Below are 25,548 nucleotides of genomic sequence, written 5' to 3'. Positions count from 1 at the left end.
CAGTAATCTCCATTATTCACTGTTGAAATTAATTGCTCTGGAGTTATAACTTGGATAGGCTATTCACTTTTAAGTTAAAAGTAGAGATTATTAATTGTGCTGTTTGAAAAGGAAAAGATTCTAGCAACTCTCTGAGTTAAAGAGCAGCTGTAAAGGGCCAAATAGCAAATACAGGCTTTATGCATCACTCAGTCTCTGTTGCAACTATTCAACTTTGCCTTTGTAGTGGAGGTGAATATATTCCAATAAAACAAAACAGGCAACAGGTTGGATTTGGCCTGCAGACTTTAGTCTGTTGACATGCCTGGTAGTAAAAATGAGTTAAACACCAATTTGGGCAATGTCAAAATGCTAGTAAGTCTTCTTTTGGAATTGGCCAACACTAGCATTCTTAATCCCATCTTTACTTCTATCAATAAGACTTAGGCCAGGTTTATGAAATTATAATTTGATGCTTATGTCTTAATACCAGTTTTCCTGTTCTGATTTACCTATGTCCCTACCAAGAAATCCCCCTTTCTTAAGCTAGTCATACTGTGTTTCCTTTTTTTGCAATTAAGTTAGTCTAACACGACTAGTCTACCTTCACAGGGAATAATTTTGGGAGATTTTAGGCTATTAGTGCCCATTTTTGCCATGTCAAATCACTGCAACTATATTCACAAAAGATTCATATTTGATTTAATAGAAATTTCTTGTTGGAAAGATCCAGTGAAAATAGAATTTGCTAGTTAGAGCAATAACCACAACAAGTAATTTGGCAATTGGTTGATCACCTTGCTAATTGTCTTCATACATTTTTGTATTTTTAGAAATAACACATGGTCCATTTGAATTTGTAAAATTTTCAGCATTGTTTAAGTATAATAGAGTCCAGGATAAATTCAAATGTATTGTAATTTTGCTTTCAAGGTGCTTATTGAATACAAGTAATCATTCAGGTGTGGAGGCTTTCATTATTCAAAATATCAAAAATCAAATTGATGTGTCACTAAAGGTAAGAGCATAGCTCAGGTGTTGATTATCTTTTTTACTTTGTGAGATATATATATTCATTTGTGGAATACACTAATGTATATCTAGTATTAGGGTATATTTTTTCACCATTTCTAGTATTTCTTTTTTAAAAACATGAATTTTGAAATTTTATTAACTATACATTTAAATTGTATTAATTCTTTGAGCTGAGAATATGATTTTGTTTTGCTCTGTACTTCTGAAATATCAATGGAAACTTAAGTCTAATCTGTTTATGAATAGTCAGTAATTTCATACTGAAAACAAAGAGTGCATCAATGTTTTCAAACTGGCAGTTTGTTCCCATTGTCTAGAAATAGTGTGAATGAATGAAAATTTAAGTTTAGAAACATATTTTAAATGTGTAATGTTTATTTTTGTAGTGTGAGGGTAGTAGAAAAACACGTGAATTTACCAACTATTACTTAAAATCTTTCCCAATTTTTCTTTTGCTTTTCAGAAAACACATGACAACAAATGGTTTACAGGACCACAGCTGATTTCACTTCTAGATTTGGTACTCTTTCTCCCAGAGGGTGCTGAAACAGATTTACTTCAAAATTCAGATAGGTAAGGTTGACCATTACTAAGGTTCACATAGTAAATTAAAAAAAATGTGAAACCCCTGCTTAGCAAACCTAAACAAATAAGGTGTATTTTCCTGTTACGAGTTATGGTTAATTCATAAAATTACATAAAGATTTTCATATTTTAGTAATTAGATGCTATGTAAAAACAGAATTAAAAACTCCTCTTTCCAAAAGCATGACCAATAGTATGATTTTATACCTATGATGTACCCTGCATTCCATTGTACAGCTCATAAGGATTTGCAACTAACTCTAAGCATTGGTGACTGAAAACTAAGAATTTCAGTATAACTTACATAAAAGACTTACATGTTTGGGTTATATTGTTTTGTTTTCTAGGACATCATTTTTTTATTAAAACAATTTTTTTAATGTTTATTTATTTTTGAGAGATAGAGCGTGAATGGGGAAGGGACAGAGAGAGGGAGACACAGAATCCAAAGCAGGCTCCAGGCTCTGAGCTGTCAGCACAGAACCCAACGGGGGGCTCGAACCCACAAACTGTGAGATCATGACCTGAACCAAAGTTGGACGTTTAACTGACTGAGCCACCCAGGTGCCCCAAGGATATCATTTTTTTTATATATAGAACATGTAATTTCACTTTTAGTCTACACAGTGGATGATAAGTGGTTGTAAGCATTTATAAAGGAATCTTAAAATTCAGGATGCAAGAGATGATACTCTCAAGTATTAAAAGATAACAATGCTCCCTTATAATTTTCACAGTTGTATTTTGTGAACTTGAAGAACAAGAGTGATAATTACTACTACAAAAGATGTGTTAAAGGGAATAGTTTCTAATGGCAAATATAATTGTAAAAATATACCCAAGGTTTTAACTTATTTTATTCATTGAAATTGCTGATTATATAATACTGTATTGTAAATAACAAGTTATGTGTTTTTAATTAACAGGATAATGGCTTCATTAAATTTATTGAGATATTTGGTTATCAAAGATAATGAAAAAGACAATCAAGTAAGTGAAATTTTTAAAAATTAAACTGAGTATATTCAAAATGCACAAGCCAATATTTAATATTTTACCCAGCTACAAAGTCTGGGAGACATGTCAATAAGAATTCTGAAACATGAAGTGAATTCTTAGGAGCTCTTACTACTTCACATCCAGCTTCCCTTTCAATTTCTCTTTTTGAACCCTTGCCATCTTGCTGTAAGCATTGCTTAGCCCTGTCAGGTAGGTAAGTTGCAAGTCGTAAGTTAACTAAACTTTTGGAGCCCAGCATATATTTGGGTGTCTTGTTCAGTTGCCTCCACCTCTAGTTCACGATTGTAAGTCTAAGATGTCTAAAATAAAATCATCTGATAATTTGATATCCTCTAATTGAAGCATTTTCAGCACTAAAATCTGTTAATAGCACCTTTTGGATAATGTGTGGGAAGTGTTTTTTTTTCTTTAAATAGTGCATCATTAGAGGTATTCAATGAAGACAAAACTTTGAGGAAGATTTGTCATACAGTAAAATTAGATTTGCTTTTTATCTTCCCCTCTCTTTCTACCTATTCTAATAGTTGTTTTCCCACAATGTGTCATCTCTATTTAAATTGTAACTACCTAAATTACATGTGTTGTTAATCTGGTTTTAGTTTTTTTTTTTAAGAAAGTAATAAAAGAAATGAAAGTAATTGGTTTTTATGTAAGGATGCCAGAGACCTTTTTTAAAGAAAATTTAAGTCAGTCATGATTTGGAATGAGAAGTTTGTAAGTAGCAATTTCCTTCCCTCTTGACTGAATTTAGTAGATGCAGGGTTTTGACCTGTTTATCCCTCTTCAGCCAGAAACAGTTACTTGCTATTATTGACTAGTGCTTATTCTCTACAGGGTGCTTATTTTTCCCCTACATCTTGCAGTGAAGTTTTCCAAACATACAACCAAAGTGAAATATAATTTTACAATATCACACTGACTTACCACCAAGATGCTACCATTAACATTTTACTCTACTTTTATCATGTCTCCATCTCTCTACCATCTATTCATCAGTCTATTTTTTATGCACTTCATAGTAAACTGTATGCAGAGAGCATACTTGCCCCTACATATTTCAGCATATATTTCAATAGAGTTAAATATCCGTCTGTAGTTTTTTTTTGAGATAACATTTACATAAAATGAAATGCACAAATTTTAAGCGAGTATCTCTGAGTTGTAGCAAATGGATAGGATTAATCCAAGTCTTTTTTTTTTTTTTTTTAATTTGAGAGAGAAAGCGAGAGCAGAGGAGAGGGGCAGAGGGAGAGCAAGAGAATCTTAAGCAGGCTTCATACTTATTGCACAGCCCGATGTGGGGCTCAGTCCCACAACCCTGGAATCATGACCTGAGCTGAAATCAAGAGACACTCAACCAACTGAGCCACCCAGGCACCCCTTATCCAAATCTTTATCAAATGTAAAACACTGTTGTCATCAGAAGTTTGCTGTGTCCTTATCTGCCTTTTTTTTTTTCTTATAGCTTTTCAAAGATAATATAGGCTTAGGAAGGATCTTTAACTTGCAGAAGGGCCCATACCTAGTAAGTGGTAGAGACAGCCATGACCCCAGGCAATGGCCAGAACCTTTGAATCACAGTATATCCTGATTCCTAAAGGAGCTTGTGGTAAAAACAGAAAAGCTAACAAGTGATATTCAGCAGCATTGGAGGCCCTGAGGCTTCAGGAGGGTGTCCTTAGGGTATGGTATAAGTTTTTACTTTTTTAGTTATCATGAAAGGCCACACCTAGAGATGACCTAATTTGACTGTCAGGGAGAAATAATATCTTCTTGATTAGGAGTGTTATATTTATTAGGTATGGAACACTGTACTGCAGGGACAGCAGATGGGCCTCTGCATAGAGAGGGAAAACAGAGCAGTTTAGCATTGTGCAATATCTGCTATTATGCCCATAGATAATGCCTTTTATTTGGCTTGAACATTAAATGGTGAAGAAAAGGATACAACCAGTTTACAAGATTGCTTTATTATTTACTGGTTTAAAAAAATTTCTTGGGATTCAAATATCCCAAAGTATTGCCATGCAAGTTACCATAAGAATTATTATACCAAAGAGATAGCAAAAAAACTCAGTCCAAGATGGGCAACCTGTTATCTTTGAGGCAGGTTAAGAGCCTGTTTGTTCATCATAGAAGTATTTCTCCCAAGTGCAGTTATAATAGGTCATGTATATACATGACAGGTAAATCTGTGTGCTATGGCTGATCAAAAAATGACAGCTTCTGAGTTTTTATACATTTTGATTAAGGAAGAATCAAAATGATACCCTAGTGAGGCTGAATTCTGGGTAGTTTTATTCAAAAAGACTCCTACCAGTACCTGTTTGTGATCAGTTAAGCATGCTGAGAGGGTAACTAGCCAGATGAAAAGCTGAAAAGCAGTCAGGAAGGTATACAGGGATATTAAGAGGATCATTCAAATACAAAACAAAGTGATTCATAATTGAATAATCATCCATTTCTTTTCCTGCTCTTCTGGATTGCTGTCAGACTTATTCTTTTCATATGTCATTCCCCTCTTCACCCTATTTCATTTCTCTTTATCTCTTCTAAGTTATAGGCACCTTCTCCCATACTTCAGATTCAACAAAACTTTTCTTGAACCTCCATCTCTTTTTTTTTTAAGTGTATTTATTTTTTTTCAATATATGAAATTTATTGTCAAATTGGTTTCCATACAACACCCAGTGCTCATCCCAAAAGGTGCCCTCCTCAATACCCATCACCTACCCTCCCCTCCCTCCCATCTCCCATCAACCCTCAGTTTGTTCTCAGTTTTTAAGTTGAACCTCCATCTCAACTGGCAAAACCAGCTTACTGATTTTGAGAGAGAGAATGCACAAGCGGAAGTGGGGAAGGGTCAGAGAGAGAGGGAGAGAGAATCCCAAGCAGCTCCCACACTGTCAGCACAGAGTCTGATGTGGGGCTCAATCTCACGACCATGAGATCATGACCTGAGCCAAAATCAAGAGTCACATGCTTACCTGACTGAGCCACCCAGGCACCCCCAACCTAGTTTTTATTAATGATATGTTAAATGTTAGTTGTTTTAAATTACAATAATTTATTCTAATACACAGTCCATAATAATTTTATCCCTCACTGTCTGTCCTATCTACTCATACCCTTTTCCATCTGCCTGCTTGTCCATTCTTTGTCCTAAATAATTTGTGCTTATAATATGTACAATGAAAACAAGGTCAAAGGAAACAATGTGAGATTGTTAAGGCTACAAGAATTGGGAATTTTTAAAAATTGAATTGTATAATATAGGCATATATGCTTTTCATTTAGGAAAATAACTGTATCTGGCATATATACACATACATATAATCCTGTGTAAACCATATTTTGGGTTTTAATTTATTGAAACATATCCCTTGTGTATTATTTGCTGAGCAAGAGGACTTCAGGTGACACACATTCCTTATTATTACAGTATTAATATTAGAAACAGTAGAAGTTCTACAATACTACTTCATAAATAAGTATCGTATGCTTTGTAAATAAGAATAAATAATACTTCATAAATAAGAATCATATTCAAATAAGGAGAAAGGGGAAAACTGGGTGTTATTTGTTTCCTTCCTTTATTTTGTCAGTGTCATGGCTGATTATTTCTGACAGGTCCCTGTCTGTTCTGGCAATAAATTTCATTATGTGTCAGAACTGCCTAGTCTTCCTTTTGTGAGATAGACTCCAGTGGATTTTGAAATATATAGGTAAGCTTTACAACTGAAAGAATTTAACTACATTAAGTGAGTCTACTTGGGTAAAAATTAAAAACAAGCATTTGTTGGGTGCCTGGGTGGTTCAGTCTGTTAAGTGTCCGACTTCAGCTCAGGTCATCACCTCATGGTTTGTGAGTTTGAGCCCCACGCTGGGCTCTGTACTGACAGCTCAGAGCCTGGAGCCTGCTTCAGATTCTGTGTCTCCCTCTCTCTTCCCCTCCCCTGCTCATGCTGTCTGTACCTCTCAAAAATGAATATATGTTAAAAAAAAATTTTAGAAAAAAAGCAAGCATTTGTGAGAACATCACATCTTTATCCTTATTGTAACTATTTAAAATTCTTAAGTTACTTTTTCTAGACATTGAAGATAAAAGAAATCTTAAAATGATTTTCCTTGTGGTATTTTTTTTAAAGACCTAGTAACCTTAATTTTAAGAGAGGGAATATTCTTATTTCCACAACTTCTTCACTCCTACATGCTTCTAAAATTACAGTTCATCATATGAAAGATTTGTAGAATTAGCTGGACAGAATTCCCAACAGATTTGCTGTAGCCTAATTTTGCCACATGTTTTTATTGCCTTATTACAAGTTTTATGATAACGTGTTGTATGTTAAAATAAATTGCTATTAAAAACAACTAAAGTCTTAATAAAGACCTCCTAGATTTTCACTGTCCAATATAGTAGGTAGTAGCCACATATGACGATTCAAAATTAGGATTAAAAAACATTTTCAATTAAAAATTTTCTTCCTCATTGGCATTGGATAGGGCTATTTTATTTTTTTAGAGAGAGAGGACATGAACCCGGGTGGGGGAGAGAGAGAGGGAAAGAGAATCATAAGCAAGCTCCATGCTCAGTGCAGAGCTTGATGCAGGGCTCAATCCCATCACCCTGGGATCATGACCTGAGCTGGAATCAAGAGTCAGATGGTCAGCCAACCAAGTCACCCAGGTGCCCCTGGATGGGATCATTGTATCTTTTTTTTTTTTTTTTAACATTTATTTATTTTTTGAGAGAGACACAGAGAACGTGAACGGGGGAGAGGCAGAGAGAAGAAGGGAGTCACAGATTCCAAACCAGGCTCCAGGCTCTGAGCTGTCAGCACGGAGCTCGATGCGGGGCTCTAACTCACAAACCTGAGAGATTTGTGACCTGAGCCCAAGTAAGATGCCTAAGCGACTGAGCTATGAAGGTGCCCCTTGGATCATTGTATCTTTTTTTAAAATTTTTTTTGGTGTGTTTATTTATTGATTTAGAGAGAGACAGTGAGAGAGACAGAGCATGAGCGGGGGAGGGGCAAAGAGAGGGAGACAGAATCTGAAGCAGGCTCCAGGCTCTGAGCTGTCCACACAGAGCCCAATGCAAGGCTCAAACTAAAGAACCACGAGATCATGACATGAGCCGAAGTCAGACGCTTAACCGACTGAGGCACCCAGGCGCCCCGGATCATTATATCTTAACATATGGTCCTAATCACAGTCATCTGGGTATTCTTTTATGTGCATAAATGCAAATTCCTGGGTTCAGCCCTAAATCTACTCAACGTCTCCGAGTAAAGCACAGAAATCTACATTTTTAACTAGCACATTGACATTTAAGAACTTCTATATAACTATGAATAAAATCTATTTTATGACATATTTGTATACATGATAAAAGATACTATTTGGAACTGAATAATCAAAACTTGAATACAAAATAGGCTTTCAAGTGATCCACTTTTAGTTAAGGATAATTGGGTTCCTAAGTTTCCCTTTTTCACCTATTTTCCTTTGTAAAGAGCCCCTGGAAACTTTTAATAAAATTAATGAATTTTCTCTCTCTTCTTCTACCTCCTCTTGTTCTCTCCTGTCTCCTTTCTCTTTCCCATGACACACCCCTCCCCTCTCATTTCCCTTTCTTCCTTTCTAATAAAATTAAGACTTTGTGACTCCCCTCCTTTGAGTAATATAAGAGGAAATGCTCTTGGCATAAAAACTTCTAATATGGATGACAGAATAACCCTAAGCTGTCCTAGGCAGGTAAAATTTCTATCTACATGGATCACTAGAAAGTTCATTAACAGCTTTGTGTTAGAAATGTTTCCATTAATAGAGAAGGGAAAGAATCCTCTAGAACTAGATCTGTGACAAGGCTATCAATTGAAAGATCATGAGTTGAAGGAATATATAAGGTAGTCATTGTAGGGATGGTTTTTACAGGAAAAGAAATGTCTCATCATATGGATTATTCTCAAATAACTTTCTCACGGATAAAACTTGTATGTTACACATCTCAAAGTCAGGAGCTGTCCAGATGGTGTAGGAATGAGTGTAGTATCCAAAGTACATTTTTGTTTTGATTGGTATTTTATTTTGATTGGTATTCACATAAAATAACTAAATGTATGCATGAATGTGTTATTAAATAGTAAACTACCTTGGAAGGCAAGGATCAGATTTTATTTTTGTTTCTTGAGCTCTTAACATGTGTTTAATAATAGTGGGCAATCAAAAAATGTTGAACCAAATAACTAATTCTTTCGTTACTTCTTCTGAACAGACTGGATTATGGACAGAACTTGGAAAGATTGAGAATAATTTCTTAAAGCCACTCCATACAGGACTTAATATGTCAAAAGCACATTATGAAGCAGAAATTAAAAATAGCCAAGAAAATAGCCAAGGTTGGTAATGTGTATTTCATTTTTAGTTAGGTCTAAAAATTAGTCAAATTTTAGAACTGTTATGTATATTCAAAACAAAGAACTCTCTAATATCATAGTTGTTTATTTTATAACAAACAAGGAACCATGACAGTTAAGTCATTTCATTTATAATTAAAATGATTTTTAACAGATCTGTAAAGCCAGTTGAAATTGAAATTGGGTTAACAAAGATTTAAAACAAATTGAAGTATATTCTGGTTTAAAACCAGATTAAGATCAAATTCTGATTAAGAATCTAACTGTATTACAAGTATTTCTATTTGTATATTTCACTAATTTTGGTATGGCTCTGTCCATCCCCCCACCTGTCCTCACCGCCAACCTCACTCTCAAGTAAATCTGTATAAATTACAAAAAAGAATCTCAGATTCAGAATTACTTTTTAAAGTCGGCAATTCTACTATAATGATCTTCTGCTCTTTTCTATGTATCTGTTGGGATATTTCTTAAAGGCATTACTAGAAATTTCTTTTTAGTGTAACAGATATATAATAATGAAAGTAGGTTATAAATTGATTATTGAAATCTGAGAGATTTTTAATGGTTAAATTTTTTTCTTCCCTTAACAGATGTCCAGAAATCTAAAGATCTTTGTTCTGTAACTGTAGGTGGAGAAGAGATCCCTAATATGCCACCTGAAATGCAGCTTAAGGTATATCTGAAATTTTCCTAAGCTACATCCAGCTGAGGACTTTCTACTTTGTTTTTTTGCTTTAACAGCAACATTAATATAACACTAACTTTCCTTGGCATTGCAGGTTCTACATTCAGCTCTTTTCACATTTGATTTGATTGAAAGTGTTCTGGCTCGAGTAGAAGAACTCATTGAAATAAAAACAAAGTCTACCCCTGAAGAAAATATTGGGATAAAATGAACCTCCATTTCCCAAAATAAAAACAAGTAAAATACTGTATTTTCCATTATGATTATTTAATATCTTTATAAAAACTTTTCTGTAAAATACTAGAAAAATAAATGTAACCTTTCTCAGTTATTGGTTTCTGTGATGACACATTATGGATCAGTAGTATTCTTTGGTTTTAAAAAGATAATCTATCTAGATGGTAATGATGCCCATATATGTATTCTAAATCCTACTACTGAAAATCCAATACAAACTAATAATTTTATGTTATAATTTCATAAAATGTAGTTGAATTGCCTTTATGCATTCATACAGTTGTAGTGAGTTTATAAATACATTGATACACTTTATGTTCCAGTTAGATGCTATGACACATTTTAGAACTCCTAGTGTTGGGGCACCTGGGTGGCTCAGTCGGTTAAGTGTCCGACTTCGGCTCAGGTCATGATCTCACAGCTTGTGAGTTGAAGGCCTGCGTTGGGCTCTGTGCTGACAGCTCAGAGCCTGGAGCTTGCTTTGGATTCTGTGTCTCCCTATCTCTGCCCTTTCCCCAGCTCACACTCTGTCTCTCTCTCTCAAAAATAAATAAACATAAAAAAAAAAAAATAGAACTCCTAGTGTCAAATAAGATATCACACCACTCTAAAAGTGTACACAGAAGTTTTCAGTTGGGCCAGTTGGCTGCTTCTCTTAATTTCCCTTCCTTTCCTTGCCTCAGGAGGAGTCTTAGGGGGCAGAGTTCCATCACCACCTCTCTAGCAGCAGTTACAACATGAAAGCATCTGCAAAGATTAATTTTAGAAAATACTGGCAGCCTTTGTGGAAAAGCTAAAAAGTGTATGTGACTTTCCTTTAGTATAAGGGGCTAGTTAAAAAATGCTTTGTTTTTATTTTGTAGTAAATACTTATCCATCCAACTTAATTTGTATCATTAAAAAACTGCATCTGACTTTTTAAATATATGTATGTACCAATGTTTTCTAAACATTATTAAAGGAATTACTCAACAAAACTGAAAATAAATCATTTTTGGTCATATCCATTTTATTTAAAATTTTTAAAAGTCTTTAAAGTAAATATATATTTTAACATTATAATTTAAGTGGTCTAATTATTTTAATATTCTTCCAAAAGGACATTTGTAATTGATACTGTAGTTTGGGTTAAATGAATCACTACTCAGTTTTAACTTTTGAAGTGTTTTCCAAACAGGACTTTGCTCAATGATGTAAGCCTCAGTTGTTACCATTCTATAGCAGATGTTATCTATGTATGGTTTGGAGGCCATCTGTAAGAAGTTATAAACATGCAACATTATTTACAGAAATAAATTATTTTTACAGGGTCATATAAAAATATAAACTTTCACTTATTCAACAAGTATCAAATCACCTTCTGTGCTAAATACTATGTGTGAGTTAAGTCAGTAAAAGAAAAATACCTGAGCTCTGTCTTTAAGGAATTTCAAACAAGTCAAAAGAATACTTTAAGAATTGCTTTAATGAAGATCTGTTCCAAGTATAAGAGTAAGAAACACCTAACTCTGCCTAGGGCACACTTCACAGAGGACAAGCATGAAAAGAAAATGGTAACTTGTGAAGTGAAGATCATTCTATAAAATAAAATGTTTGTACTTTGAGGCACCTGCGTGGCTCAGTCGGTTAAGTGTTCAACTCTTGATTTCAGCTCAGGTCATGATCTCCCTGGGGCTCTGAGCTGACAGTGTGGACCCTGCTTGGGATTCTCTCTCTCCCTCTCTCTCTCTGTCTCTCTGCCCCTCCCCCTGCTCATGCGCACACGTGCTCTCTCAAAATAAATAAGTAAACTTTAAAAAAGAATGCACTTTGACAGTTCTTGACTACAACCTGATCAATAATTATATTTTAGAACTTAAAGGAAGATTTAAGTAACCAGTAGGACCAACACAATGTATATATGCCAAATGCTCTTTTGGCCTAAAATTAGTCATTGTGGTAATGACTACCAGAAGTAAATTGAGAAGACTTGAGAGGTTGAGTTCAGGCTTCCAAGAGTTGCATGCTGAAAGAGCAACTTCTCTGAGGGGAACAGAAACAGTATTTGTCAATCCTGCTCAAGAGAGTGTGCATTTTGAAGTCAAGAACCTTAAAATCTATGAGTTTTTATGTATGTGTCATTTTCCTCAGGTGACTCACCTTAGCTATAGTGCACATAAGATTAATAACATCTACTGTGTTGTGTACTGGAAGTATCCGTAAGTTACTACCCAGGAATCTGAAAAATAATTCATAAGTTAAATACATTATATAACTTATATAGACATCTGTTAAGTAAGCAGAAAGGAGAGAGAAAGCTCTTGTCATTTATTTATGCCCTGCCCTATTCCACAGAGGATATGATAAACTTTATAGCCAGGATTGAACAGACTAAAATGTTCACTTTTGTTTTGGTCTTGCAGGAGAATCTCAGAAATCAACATGAACTCTGAAACTTGTTACCCTCATTCTTGGAATACCCATTAGGCCTGCATTTTGTTAACTGTGACAAGTTAATATTATAACATTTATTTTTTGGCAAAACGCAATTCACCTGTTTAAAAGGATTAAGAACGAAAGTGAGCATATTGTAATTTAAGAAAAGTCTATAGTACTATTCATCCATACCTCTGCTGAATCCTGAACATCAGTTTCCATTCCTCAGGCCCATGGAAGGCAGCAGACAGAACCAAAAAGCTATTTTGGTGAATATTAGTAAACTTCTCAATTTTGGCTAGAAATATTTCTTCAGCTGATGTAAAGCATTCTTTAGCATCCATCAATAAAAATGCAACTCCTAGGAAAGGTGAACAAAATATAAAACATCACTTTGTCATAATAATAAAATATTTTGTAAACTCCACAAAATCAACAAAAATTCATATAGCTGGTTAAGTGTACAGGACCTAAACCCATAAGGAACAGAAGTTACTATAACAAAATTCTTAAACTACAAAATGATTTCGGTAATTCTTTGAAGTGCTCTATATAAAAGGATGGCTTATTCTAAATAAGAGGAAAAATGTTTTTGGTCATCATTTTCTGATGATGGCACTGTATACATAGTAATGCCTAATTTTAGTGAAAAGTTTTTTTGTGTGTTATGATTTTTTTTAAAGCTGAAAATCAAAGGAAGATAAGCCTTCAATTGTTTCTTGAAGAAACCTTTGTAGAGAATATTAACTATTACATACATTAATATACTTGATAAGCAGTTACCTAGGATTTTTGAAAAAGTATCAGGCCTGTAAGAATAGTCCTGAAAGGAAATTTGATCTAATTATAGCACTTTAAATGATGAGGAGTAGACAATCTGAGGAAAGGGATTATATACTAATTGAGTGAAGTTGGGCAATTTATATAAACCTCTTTGAACCTAAGTTCCCCCATCTGTAAGATGGCAATAATAATTGTTCATGGGTTTGTTGAGAGGATTCAATAAGATACAGTATATAAAGTGGCCAAGGCACATAGGAGGTATTCAAGAACATTTCACTTCTCCCTAGTGGGCTCTTTATTCAACCAGGAAGGATGAGTTTGAAGTTGGACCACTTTCAGCCGGGAGTTTTATTTCTAGTAGCTTTTGAAAGCTGTCTGTCTTCCAAAACCTCTGCTAAAGTATCAGTCTGTCTGCAACCCTCCTGATAAAATTCTTTACCTCCACCTTTTATCACTTCAGTCATTTCCCTATCACAAAACTATGCTTTGTGCTGCCCCCTTTCCATTGTTCCAGGCTTCTCATCTCCTAATCTAATTCCTTCCTCTATTTTGCCCATGACCATTGTACAGTTTTATGATTCGCGGAACTTCTATTTGTCTCCATTTGATTCTTTTCTTTTAGTATTTATGTTATATGCATCAAAATCATGTACAAAATCATGAAAAAGCATTCTCCTATATTGTTTTTGTATATGGCTTTTGACCAATGTGACGTTGGCCTCTTCATTAATACTGGTAACATTTTAAGTACTGACTGTTGGAGAGGTGGCTTTGTTCTATTTTCATCTTAGTTCCAAAACAAGTAGTTTTTAATATCTTCTAACACACTCCACTGGTTCAGCTTTAGTTCAACAATTGTAATCTAAAAAGAAATGCATGTTGTAATCGGCCACATGCACTACTTTTGCAGCAGTAATAGTTTTATACATTTACCTCTCTGAAAAGATAGTACCTTAAACTTATTACCTGGTTACTGAACTACCAGTATTAGAATTTATACTCCTATATTTTATAAGAAACTTAAGACAGCAAATATACTGTACCAGAAAGAGAAAAGATAATTGATCCATTTTCCACTGAATCTGAATACCGAATCTTGTGGCTTCGATCTAGGGCAGTTGCAACTTCACAACTCTAAAAAACATTTTTTTCAGAAACATAAACTTAAGACATGCTTACAATGATTTTTTGTTAAAGCTAATGAAAAAATTAATTTAATAGCTTCTTTTATAACTATACCACTTATATATCTGATCATCAAAGGAGACAGTAAATGTGCTCTCTATGGTGAAAACACTTTTGTAAAAACAAAAATATTTAGTTCTGAAACACACTGTTTGGAAATGAATTGTGTACTAGTTATGTTATTTAGAGACAGAAACAAAAGACAGTATTAAAGAACTAAACTATAAGAAGCAGAGCAAACGCAAAGTTCTTTTAAAAACACAACTTGGAGATGGATCCTGGCATACATTAATATAAATTGGAAGGTGGGTTGTGGTGAGTTTCTTAGATGGCTCAGAGAACCATGAAGTGCCAGATGTACAAAATACCACAAGGAGACAACCAATTCTCCAATTTATTTGTGTATACTACAGTTACTTTTATTATAATTTTAAGATGCTTCAAGCCTTAGGTGAGTCAGAAAACATGTATGAACACAGCAACAGGACTTCTGTTTGAATGCCATTTCAAAAACCATCTCATTTTCTATTCTATACAAGTAATTACTTAGATAATTTTATCCAAGCCACTAAAATGTAAGTGGTTAATAGGGTTTCCCGATTGGTTACAGCTCAAGCTGATTATTCTCCAAGTAGATAAAAATCCCTTAGGTATATTAATTTTATATTTTGCTTTATAACATGTATATTTTAAGTACACAGGCTGGAATTATGTACAAAATATATGCTTCCTTTCTGTCCCAAAGAGAGTATTTTGTGCCAAACAGATCCTGACCTAGAGTTCAACTATGGCTCTTCCCATGAGTTTATTTCTGCCGTTTTAAAACTATACATTGATTCCAGCAATGGCAGACTAAGCAATTTAAGCCAAACCTCCTGCTGAAGCAACTAGAAAAGCTGGACAATTTAAAAAATCTTCTTGAATACATCAGAGAGCTAGCAGGATAGTGAACAATTATAAGGCCAAATCCATACAGAAATTCAAAGATATGAGACCAGCATTTAGGCCACCTTTTCCCTGAGGGCATCTGCCAATTCCGAAAGAGCTGACAGGCTAAACACAGCTCCTGATAAAAGTAGAACAGCTCTCACAGGGACTATAGCCTAGCTTCAAACCATTTCAATCCCAGAAATTGTCTTTAGGTGATACTGTATTACTAGTATTCACAACCATCTTGCAGAACCACTCCCTAGAGCAACCTTTCTCAATCAGGTTTCCTCTTTCGAACTACAAAGAAAATTATCTGAGTGACTATTCTTTCAATTCTCACATAACTAGTACCATTCTAGATGTAATTCATTTATTACATACAATAGATGCTTTAGGGCTTGGACTGACAGATTTTGCAAATAAAAATAAAGAACACCCAGCTGAATTTGAATTTCAGATAAACAACATAATTTTTAGTATAAGTATGTCCCATGCAATATTTGGGATGTACTTATACTAAGTTAATTGCTTACCTAAAACCCAAATATTGTAACTGAATGTCCTGTAATGTATGTAGCAACCCTGCTTAGGTTTTAGGGGTTTAATTCTCTTGTAAAATTAAAGCTTCTTAGAGGAATAGAACACTATTCTAGGCCTCAAATTATTTCTACAATTTTTCAAATACAAATTCCAATACACAAAAATAATCAGACATACAAAGAGATGAAATACTTGGAAGAGAACTATGAGAAACAATAGGCAATAGAAGTAGACTCACAGGGGATACATAAAGTGAAGTTATACCAGATCCATACCTTAAAATAGCAATGTTTACTATGTTTAAGGAGATGAAAGACAAGACTGAGAATTTTGGCTAAGAACCAGAAACTATAAAAGGATGTAACAGATGTGAGTCAGAAAAGCTTCATAAAATATGAGTTAAACCTTTAAAGTAGAAAGGAGTTTATTAAGCAGACAAGTGAAGGAAGAAGATAACTGTGAGAAAAGCACGGACAGAAAAAGTAACAGGCAAAGGCATTCAGAACCAAAAGTAGGATCCTTAGATGATAAGTATGTAAGGTATACACAAGTCAGTTAACTTGAAGATGGTGTTAGGAATAAATGCGTGCATAACCTAAGGACCCATGTATGCCATGTTAATGAATTTTAATCATATTCTATTAGTAGCTACACCTCTAGTGAGTATGGAAGAATGTACAAGATTTGTCAAATCACTATGCTATACACCTGGAAAATATGGTAACACTGTGTCAACTACACTTCAATAAAAAATAATAATAAACTTAAAAAATTCATATGCTATCTGGGGTGCCAACTAAAAGAATGATAATAAAAATAATAAAAGAAAATAATTAAAATAAAAATAAAAAGTACTGAATTAGAAAAAAAAATAGCCAAATTCAAGAGTTAATTTTTCAAATAACTAGGAGCTAAAACTAGATTTTCCAAAGCATATTTTATGGAAGATTAGTCCCATGAGATATTAAAATGTATTCCTTATTCAATTAATACTTAGAAACACTGAATATTATTTTATCTCCTTTTGAGGATTTATAATGCATCTGAGCATATGAACAGCTGTTAAGACAGTGCAATAAAAAAATTGTATAAATTTGTTTATACAAGAATTCCAAATACAATCCAATACTTCTTTCTACAAATATAACACCTATCAATATTCTATAAAATTAACATTCTGTCTACCAAATCTACTCATTAGAAAGGAACTATAAATAAAAACAGAAATGAGAAAGGGTACTCAATAACTGATATAGTTAATGAGAAAATTAAATGAATGCCAATATGAAAATTTTAATCACAGAAATGGCAATTTCATAAATTTCAACTTAATAGATTTATCTCTAAAATTTAGTAAATTTTTGAAAAAATATATAATTTATGAAATAGACTCATAACATAGTGCAAAACTTAACTAAGCAAAACCACTATTTTTCTACATTGAATAAAAAAATTAACAGCACAGAAAATTTAATAGTAAAGCACCTTTTACCTTAAAATCTCCATGCTATATAACTACATAGATATAAACAAAAGGAATAAAAAAAAAAGAATGAAAAAGGAAACCCCCTATTCCCTACAAAAATAGCTCAGAAAGAGAAAACCACAGCCTAATCATTAGTAAATACTCATTCAAAAATAAAATATTAGAAAACCAAATTTTAAGAGAATATGAAAGAAAAATCCACAACGATCAATTAATTTAATCAAGAAATGAAAAGATTAGTCACTTAAGTTCTTCTCAAGAGACAACAAAAACCAATGCAACTGAAAAACTATACACTTATTTATGATTAAAAGAAAAATTTTATAATTAATTAAGCTTAGATGAATATCAATACAGTAAATACTTTATAGCAACAGGTACGTCATATATAGTAAAATACTGGAATTATTCTCATTAAAATCAGAAACACTGTTTTAGATGTTTTGGTCACAGCAAAAGGCCATGAGATAAAAATAAGAGATATAGCTGTCAGAAATTCTAATCACAAATTATGACTGCTTCCCTTGAAAATCCCATAGAACCAACTGATAATAAATTATGAAAATGCAGTGCAGTGATTAAGAATAAATAACCACAAAAGTGGGTGATGGGTATTGAGGAGGGCACCTGTTGGGATGAGCACTGGGTATTGTATGGAAACCAATTTGACAATAAATTATATTTAATATAAATAAATAGAGTCAATGCAATCATAATAAAAATAAAGTAAAATAAAATAAAATAAAATAAAATAAAATAAAATAAACAAGTAAGTAAGTAAGTAAGTAGTAACCAACCAACCACAGGGGCGCCTGGTTAAGTGTCTGACTTCGGCTAAGGTCATGATTTCATGGTTCGTGAGTGTGAGCCCCGTGTGGGGCTCTGTGCTGACAGCTCAGAACCTGGAACCTACTTTGGATTCTCAGTCTCCCTCCCTCTCTGCCACTCCTCCACTTGTGCTCTCTCTTTCTCTCAAAAATAAATAAACATTAAAAAAAAATAATAATAAAAATAAATTACCACAAACTCAAAAGTTTCTACTTACAGATTGAAAACATGGGGAAATATTTCATAATAGTAACAAAAACATCAACTATCAAGGTACTTAAAAAGAAACAGAATTAATATGAAGAAAAAATTTCTTAATTATCTGAGAAAATAAAGACTTGAAAAAAAACGATGTATCTCATGTGTTCAAAGGATGGGAAGAATAAATTTTTCCCTCGTTTAATAAATTAGTTCAATTCAAATCAAAAGTGTAATGAATGGAAAATTTTTTTAACTTAAAGTGATTTTGAAGTTCATCTAGAATAAAGTTCGGCAAACTATTTCAGCAGAAGGCCAAATAATAAACATTATAGGCTTGTGAGGCTGCATATGATCTCTGTCACATTTTTTTCTTTTCTTCCTTTCTTCTTCCCTGTCTCCCTCCTTTCTTTCTCTCACTGTCCCTCCTTCCTTCCCATCTTCTTTCCCTCCTTCCTTCTTTCCTTCTTCTTTTCCTTCCTTCCTGTCTCCTTCCTTCTTTCTCTCTTTCTCTCTCTTTTTTATAAGCCTTTAAAAATGTAAAAACCCTGCTTAATTCATTGGCTTGGCAATAACATGCTGTAGGCCAGGGCATACACCATAGTTTTATGATTCCCTGATCAAGAAGAAAAAATATGTTCTAAAAACATATGAACAGTATGGAAGGAACATGCCTTATTAAGTTTAAGGTATATCACACAACTACAACGAATTTAAAAGTGTGGTAATGATTCAATATTTAATATATACATCAACTGAAGAGAAAACAACAGAATTAGATTCAAAACTATATAATGATTATCTGTATATGAGCATATGTATAGATGTATAACACATATTTAAGGCTGATATATAAAAATTTTATAAGAGCAATTTAAGAAATCTCAGGGAAGAAGCTGTTAAATTTGACTGTATAATAAAAACAGCTGCCTTAATTCCTAAAGATAGAGTAGAAATAAAAATATGCAACTTATGATTTCACAAATACCAAATAAAATTGAAAGGCAAAAAAAAACCTTAAGAAAAATCTTAATAATATAACACAATTTTATATTTTTTAATATTTTAAAGAATAAAAATTTATTATTTATGCCAATAGAAAAAAGGAAAGATAAAATTACAGAAGAAATAAAAATAATGTGTCTGAAAAAATGTTTAATCTCCTTTGTAATCAAAGAAATATAAAATATAAAATACCAAACTAGCAAAGATTTTCTTAAATAACATGTGGAACTGTCATAGGTGAGGATAAGTTGAGCTTCCTATATACTGCTGATGCCACTGTATATAAAAACATCCTGTAGGGTAATTTGACAACACATATCAAAAATCTTCAAATGGTGCATGTCTCTTTCTTTAATGCAACTATTCTATTTCAAAGAATTTTTCTAAAGCAAAAACTAGCAATAAACAAAAAGATTTATGTGTAAGGTAAATGAAGACTCAGCATTTAAAATATAAAAATATAGGAACTACTAGAATAAAAATGGTGGTATCTCCTACTTTCTTTGAAAAGTACACAAAAACCAAAGGAGAATGAGAAACAATAGCAAACTTTCCTTTGTTGAAAGTAGGAAACGTGTAACTCCCAACAAAACACATGAAAAAAGAACAGACTTCTACTTTGAGGGACATTTTTGAAAGCCATGTCTGACAATTTTGGCTCCTCTAGAGAAAGAACATTTCAGCTGTGTCTAATGCTTGTCTCATGAATCATTAACAAAAGCCAGTAGTAGAAAGACATATCTTTTACATGAAAACTACAAGTACACACTGAATCTATTTAACTGTGTAACCAACATGAAAATAAATGCGGGAATTACGGTTATAGAAAAAGTATAAGTGTTATGCACATTTGATATAACTAATAAGTTATAAACACCTAATATAATTGGTGTTTGATTGATATAATTAATAAAAGTCTTGAGGAGAAAAGGAAATGAATAATGTTCTACTTATTGACCCGATTGGCTACATGGTATTCTCTTTATAATAACTCCATTAAATGGTTCATATATACTTTTATGTCCTTTTCTACTTTTCTCTATGTGTATTTCATAAGCTGAAAAAAGTCAAACAAAACAAAACAAAACCCTCAATGGGTGAGTTCAATAGGAATAGAGAAAAATATTGACATGGAACAAAGGACAGATTAAATTACCTAGATTGCAACCTAAAGACAGAAGAAGTGAAAGGGAAGTCAAAATGCATGGAGAATATTCTGATAAGATCTAACAAACATCTAATGGGAGTTCAGAGAGGAAGGAGCAAGGAAATAGGACAGAGGCAATATTAAAGGAGATGATGGATAAGAACTTGGTAATAACAACAATTTAAAGATTCATGAAGCCTCAAAAGATAAAAAGAAATCTATACCTTAAAACCACAGAATGCCAAAATCTGAAAAGCAGTCAGAGAAGAAAGACAGGTAATCTTCAAGGAAGTGACAAACTGATGCTATCTTATCAACAATAACAATGGAAGTCAGAATCCAGTGAAATGAGTTCCTCAATATGCTGAAACAAAATATCTATAAATTTAGTGAAAATATCTTTCACTTTGGAGTAAATGGAATTCTTATACATTGCTGATGAGAGTATAAAACCATAATTCCCACATTATTTTTATTTTAGTTACACAGATTAGTCATGCAGTTAAATAGATTCAGTGTTCATTTGTAGTAAAACTGAAGAAAGTTTTCCAGTTTCTTATAAAAATAAACATCTGACCCATATGACCCAGCAATTCCATTACTATGTATTTACTAGAGAAATGAAAACACAGATCAACAGACAGACATATAATGAGGTTTACAGCAGCTTACTTAAAAATGGCCCAAAACTGGAAACAACCCAAATGTCCATCTACTGGTGAATAGATAAATAAACTGGGGTATACTCATACAGTAAACTACTACTCAACAATAAAAGGAAACAAACTATTGTAATATGTAACAACATGTAAGCAAGACACAAAAGAATACCAACTATGTCATTCCATCTATAGGAAATTCTACAATAGGCAAAACCAATTATAGTGATAAGTATCAGATCAATGGTTTACTTGAGGCAGGGGGCTGGAAAAGAAATTACAATAAAAGGACACAAAGGAACTTTCTAGAGTGATGCATATGTTCTATATTTTGATTGTAAAACTCATCAAACTTCACATTTAAAATGAGTGCATTTTATTGTATGTAAGTTATACTTAAATTAAATTGACTTTTAAAACATCTTTCAAAATCAAGGGGAAAACAGAAATATTTTGATATTAACAAAAAATGAGAGTAAGTTTTTTACTTCTAGAAAATCCTCATACAGGTAAATTCTAAATTATATTCTTCAGATAAAAAGAAAGTGATTTAAAAAGAGAAGTCTGAGCCAAAGGAAAAAAAGGAAAGCAAAAACAACAGCAAAGACATGAGTAAATCTAAACAAATGCTAACTTTAGAAAATAAGACTTTGTGGAGTTAAAAAACAGAATTAAACTAAATATGATAACAACAAGAATCTTGTTCTAAGAGTGTTCTAAGATTCTTTTGTGATTTAAGATGAGGATAAAGGTAATTATTCACTGTGATTTTGTGGAGCTAAGTATACATGTTAAAATTTCTAGGGCAACCACTAAAATAGTAGAAATAGGGCATATAATTTCCATAGCTAGTAAAAGAGGGAGAGAGATGGTGATGGGGGCAGGGGGAGAGGTAGAGAGAGAGAGACTGACCAATCAACACAAAAACTAACAAGAAAGGAGAGAAAAAAGAAACAGAAAAGGTGGGACAAATAGGAAAAAACAAGATGATTAAACATAATAAATGAATTATAAAGTAGGTGCTCTTCACACATTAGCATGGATTGCTGGCTTCCTTTCTCAAAATCAGTCTAAAAAAGCTATATAATTAAGAGAGAAACATGAATTCTAGAAACCTAACGAAAAGAAGCATGAAAAAAAATCAGTGAGACTTAAGGCTGTCCTAAACTGGTATGTGTTATGGAGCTAGATGGCTAAAGCTAATAGGGCAAAGTGCAGCTTGAGGCAGCAGTTAGAGGACAGAGTGGATAAAAATCTTATTTTAACTCTTATTCTGTCTCTCTCCTCTTTACTGTGGAATAGTCATATCCTGCCCCTTCACTCTAGACATCAGCTAGTGTTCGCAGATAAATACCAGGGCAATGGAGAAATCCTGTTGACTAAGGAGTTAGAAACAGCTGTGGACTGACCAAGTGCCTTCAGACATTTAACTTCCCATCCCCTCCTATCCAAACTATGGAGACAGCCTCCTCCTAATGCCACTAAGGTAAAAAAAATCAGTTTCTGTGGTTTATTTCTTTAAAAACCTTAAATAATATATATATGCATATGTGTTACTGTTTCTGGAATCCTTTAACATCTCTATTAGAACAGGCTTATAAAGAAAAAAAAGAACTTTAAAAAATTCCCAACCCTCAAATATTTAGAGATGTAAGATGTTGAAAATAGATACAATAAAATTTATAATTTATCTTTAAAATACATTTAGTTTATGTGCTTGGTGATCCACATAACTTTGATAATCAAGCTAAGGATCTTTTAAAATATTGTTCTATGGTTTTTAATTTTTAAATTAAAGATCAATGGCCCAAATGTCTATTTACCTTAAGAGATGAGCTAATAATAATGGTGGTTGTCCATTTTATTTTTTCTTTTGTGCCATTTTCAGCCATCTGTCTGTCTTTGGATCAACCCAGCTTCTAATGGTGCCACAATCTGAAAAAAGGTAAGAGGAAACAGGACATGTAGAAATGTTTGATGAATGAGTAAATTAAAGATAGAAATGAAACTATGTGGGGGCACCTGGATGGCTGAGTCGGTTAAAGTCCAACTCTAGATTTCAGCTCATGTCATGATCTCATAGTCATGAAATCTAGCCCTGCATCAGGCTCCACCAAGGGTGTAGAGCCTACTTAAGATTCTCTCTCTCCCTCTCCCTCTGCTCCCCCCCCACTGGTGCTTTCTAGAAAAAAAGAAACAAACAAACAAACAAGGTTAATGGAGACATTCTAAAGAATATTTGAAAGTTAAAATTTGACACTGAAAATATGTCTTGTTATACATTAAGCTTATCAATACCACGCTTCCTATTGCTAAAAAGGAGATAGTAGACCCAAAACGGAGTCACTTGCACTAAACCCCACATCAGTAAACCAAGACTTAATATCTAACCTAACTTCAGTTTCACCACCCAACCACCCTATCCTTCACTTACCACCCCCCCACCCCCCACAATGTAACCTTTAACCAATTGACACTGAATACTTGGTCAGCACTAGTGAAATAATGCAATTAGTAAATCCCTTCCTTTCCCCTCAGGAAAGTAACCTTGCCTGAAAAATGCATTCTTTGCAAATAATTTTTTTCCAACTCCTGTCTTTAAACACTTCCCTTTTTGGGGCTTTTGGGTGGCTCAGTTGATTGAGCATCCTACTTCAGCTCAGGTCCTGTCTCATGGTTCATGAGTTCCAGTCCCACACCAGTCTCTCTGCTGTCAGTGCAGACCCTCTTCAGACACTCTGTCCCCCACTCTCTCTGCCCCTTCCCCACTCATTCTCTCTCTCAAAACTAAATAAACAATTAAAAAAAAAACCTTCCCTTTCCCACAGCTTGGTGGAGTTCCTTTCCCTTGCTAATTGGGATACTGCCCAATTCATGATTCATGGAATAAAGCCAATTTGGTTTTTTTAAAAATATAATTGATTGTCTAACTAGTTTCCATACAACACCCAGTGCTCATCCCAACAAGTGCTATCCTCAATGCCCATCAACAACTTTCCCCTCTCCCCCACCCCCCATCAACCCTCAGTTTGTTCTCAGTATTTAAGAGTCTCTTATGGTTTATCTCCCTCCCTCTCTGTAACTTTTTTTTCCCCTTCCCCTCTCCCATGGTCTTCTGTTAAGTTTCTCAAGATCCACATATGAGTGAAAACATAAGGTAAATGTACTCAGTTGAATTTTTGCTATTTAACTCTACTAACAATTACTAAAAACAATGGTTCCCATTACAGGGCATTAGGGTTTTCTCCCTTTTCCTTTTTTTTCAGGGTTACTTCAACAAACAAAGCAAAGCACACCTAATTAAAGGTACAGACGCTTCACCACTGAAAGTAATGAGAAGCTCTGTAGAGGACTGAACAATGGGAAAGAGAAGCCAAAATGCAACAGCAGAATGCACACAGCATACACCAGAAACACTGCCAGGAGTGCCAGGCCCCTTTTTAATATAGTGGTACTCTCAGATGCAGGAAACATAACAAGCTTTTAGAACATGCAAAACACTGACAGAAACTTAGTCAAAATCACAAGACAGAGGAATTCTCCCCAAAAGAAAGGTCAAGAAGAAATCATAGCCAGGGGCTTGCTTAAAATAGATATAGGCAATATATCTGAGAATTTAGATCAACAAGAATTTAGATCAACACTCCTAAAACTACTAGGTGGCCTTGAAAAAGCATAGAAGACCCCAGAGAAATCCTTGCTGCAAAGATCAAAGACCTAAAAACTAGTCGGCATGAATTTAAAAAGGCTATAAATGAGATGCAAAATAGGCTAGATACAGTGAAGCAAGATGGAAGAAACAGAGGAGAGAATAGATGAAATAGATGTTAAAATTATGGAAAATCATGAAACTGAAAAAAGAGGGAAAGGAAATTACTAGATCATAAGGGGAGGCATAGAGAACTAACTGATTCCATGAAATGAAGCAATATCCATATCATAGGGGTCCCAGAAGAAGAAGAGTGAGAAAAAGGGGCAGAAAGTTTATTTGAACAAATTATAGCCAAGAACTTCTCTAACCTGGGAAAAGGAAACAGGCATCCAAGTCCAAGAGGCACAGAGAACTCCCTTCAAAATCAACAAAAACAGCTCAAAACCATGACATATGATAGTGAAACTTGCAAAATACAAAGATAAAGGGAGAATTCTGAAAGCAGCTAGGGAGAAAAGGTCCTTAACCTACAAGAGTAGACACATAAGGTTAGTAGCAGACCTGTCCACTGAAACTTAGCAGGCCAGAAGGGAATGGCAGGAAATATTCAATGTGCTAAATAGGAAAAACATGCACCCAAGAATCCTTTATACAGCAAGTCTGTCATTCAGAACAGAAAGAGACATAAAGACTTTCCAAGACAAATGAAAATTAAAGGAGTTAATGACCACTAAACCAGCCCTACAAGAGATCC

General features: G+C 33.7%; 2 protein-coding genes across 4 annotated transcripts in view; one reads left to right on the top strand and one right to left on the bottom strand.

The window, feature by feature from the left end:
• The window catches only part of GLMN (glomulin, FKBP associated protein), a 35,679-nt gene extending 24,736 nt beyond the window's left edge, over positions 1-10,943 (top strand). For 2 of the 3 annotated variants that reach the window (XM_030328275.1, XM_030328274.1), the window contains 6 exons: positions 913-997; positions 1,478-1,587; positions 2,526-2,589; positions 8,900-9,023; positions 9,635-9,717; positions 9,824-9,979. In XM_030328275.1, the coding sequence (XP_030184135.1) occupies positions 913-997; positions 1,478-1,587; positions 2,526-2,589; positions 8,900-9,023; positions 9,635-9,717; positions 9,824-9,940 (583 nt within the window). In that variant the 3' untranslated portion in view covers positions 9,941-9,979. Of the gene's footprint in view, positions 1-912; positions 998-1,477; positions 1,588-2,525; positions 2,590-8,899; positions 9,024-9,634; positions 9,718-9,823 lie in introns of all 3 variants that reach the window. The other variant, XM_030328273.2, reaches the window with a different exon arrangement.
• A 59-nt stretch (positions 10,944-11,002) lies between these two features.
• Positions 11,003-23,066, bottom strand: CC1H1orf146 (chromosome C1 C1orf146 homolog). The gene is made up of 5 exons (XM_032594142.1): positions 22,966-23,066; positions 14,208-14,298; positions 12,574-12,742; positions 12,106-12,184; positions 11,003-11,219 (listed from the first exon to the last, which is right to left on the bottom strand). Exons 1-5 carry the CDS (start codon positions 23,032-23,034, stop codon positions 11,043-11,045), a joined length of 585 nt encoding a protein of 194 aa, XP_032450033.1. The 5' UTR covers positions 23,035-23,066; the 3' UTR covers positions 11,003-11,042.
• Positions 23,067-25,548: the final 2,482 nt, after the last annotated feature.

The sequence above is a fragment of the Lynx canadensis genome, chromosome C1 (assembly GCF_007474595.2).
Source record: "Lynx canadensis isolate LIC74 chromosome C1, mLynCan4.pri.v2, whole genome shotgun sequence".
In the NCBI taxonomy this organism is placed as follows: Eukaryota; Metazoa; Chordata; class Mammalia; order Carnivora; family Felidae; genus Lynx; species Lynx canadensis.
This window is presented reverse-complemented; position numbering and strand designations above follow the sequence as displayed.

Coding starts and splice junctions, on each gene's coding strand:
- CC1H1orf146 (XM_032594142.1), bottom strand. CDS start 23,034: ATGGCTGAAAATGGCACAAAAGAAAAAATAAAATGGACAACCACCATT. Junction 14,299..22,965: donor TTATTAGCTCATCTCTTAAG/GTAAATAGACAT, acceptor AATGTTTTTTAG/AGTTGTGAAGTTGCAACTGC. Junction 12,743..14,207: donor AATTATCTTTTCTCTTTCTG/GTACAGTATATT, acceptor CACCTTTCCTAG/GAGTTGCATTTTTATTGATG.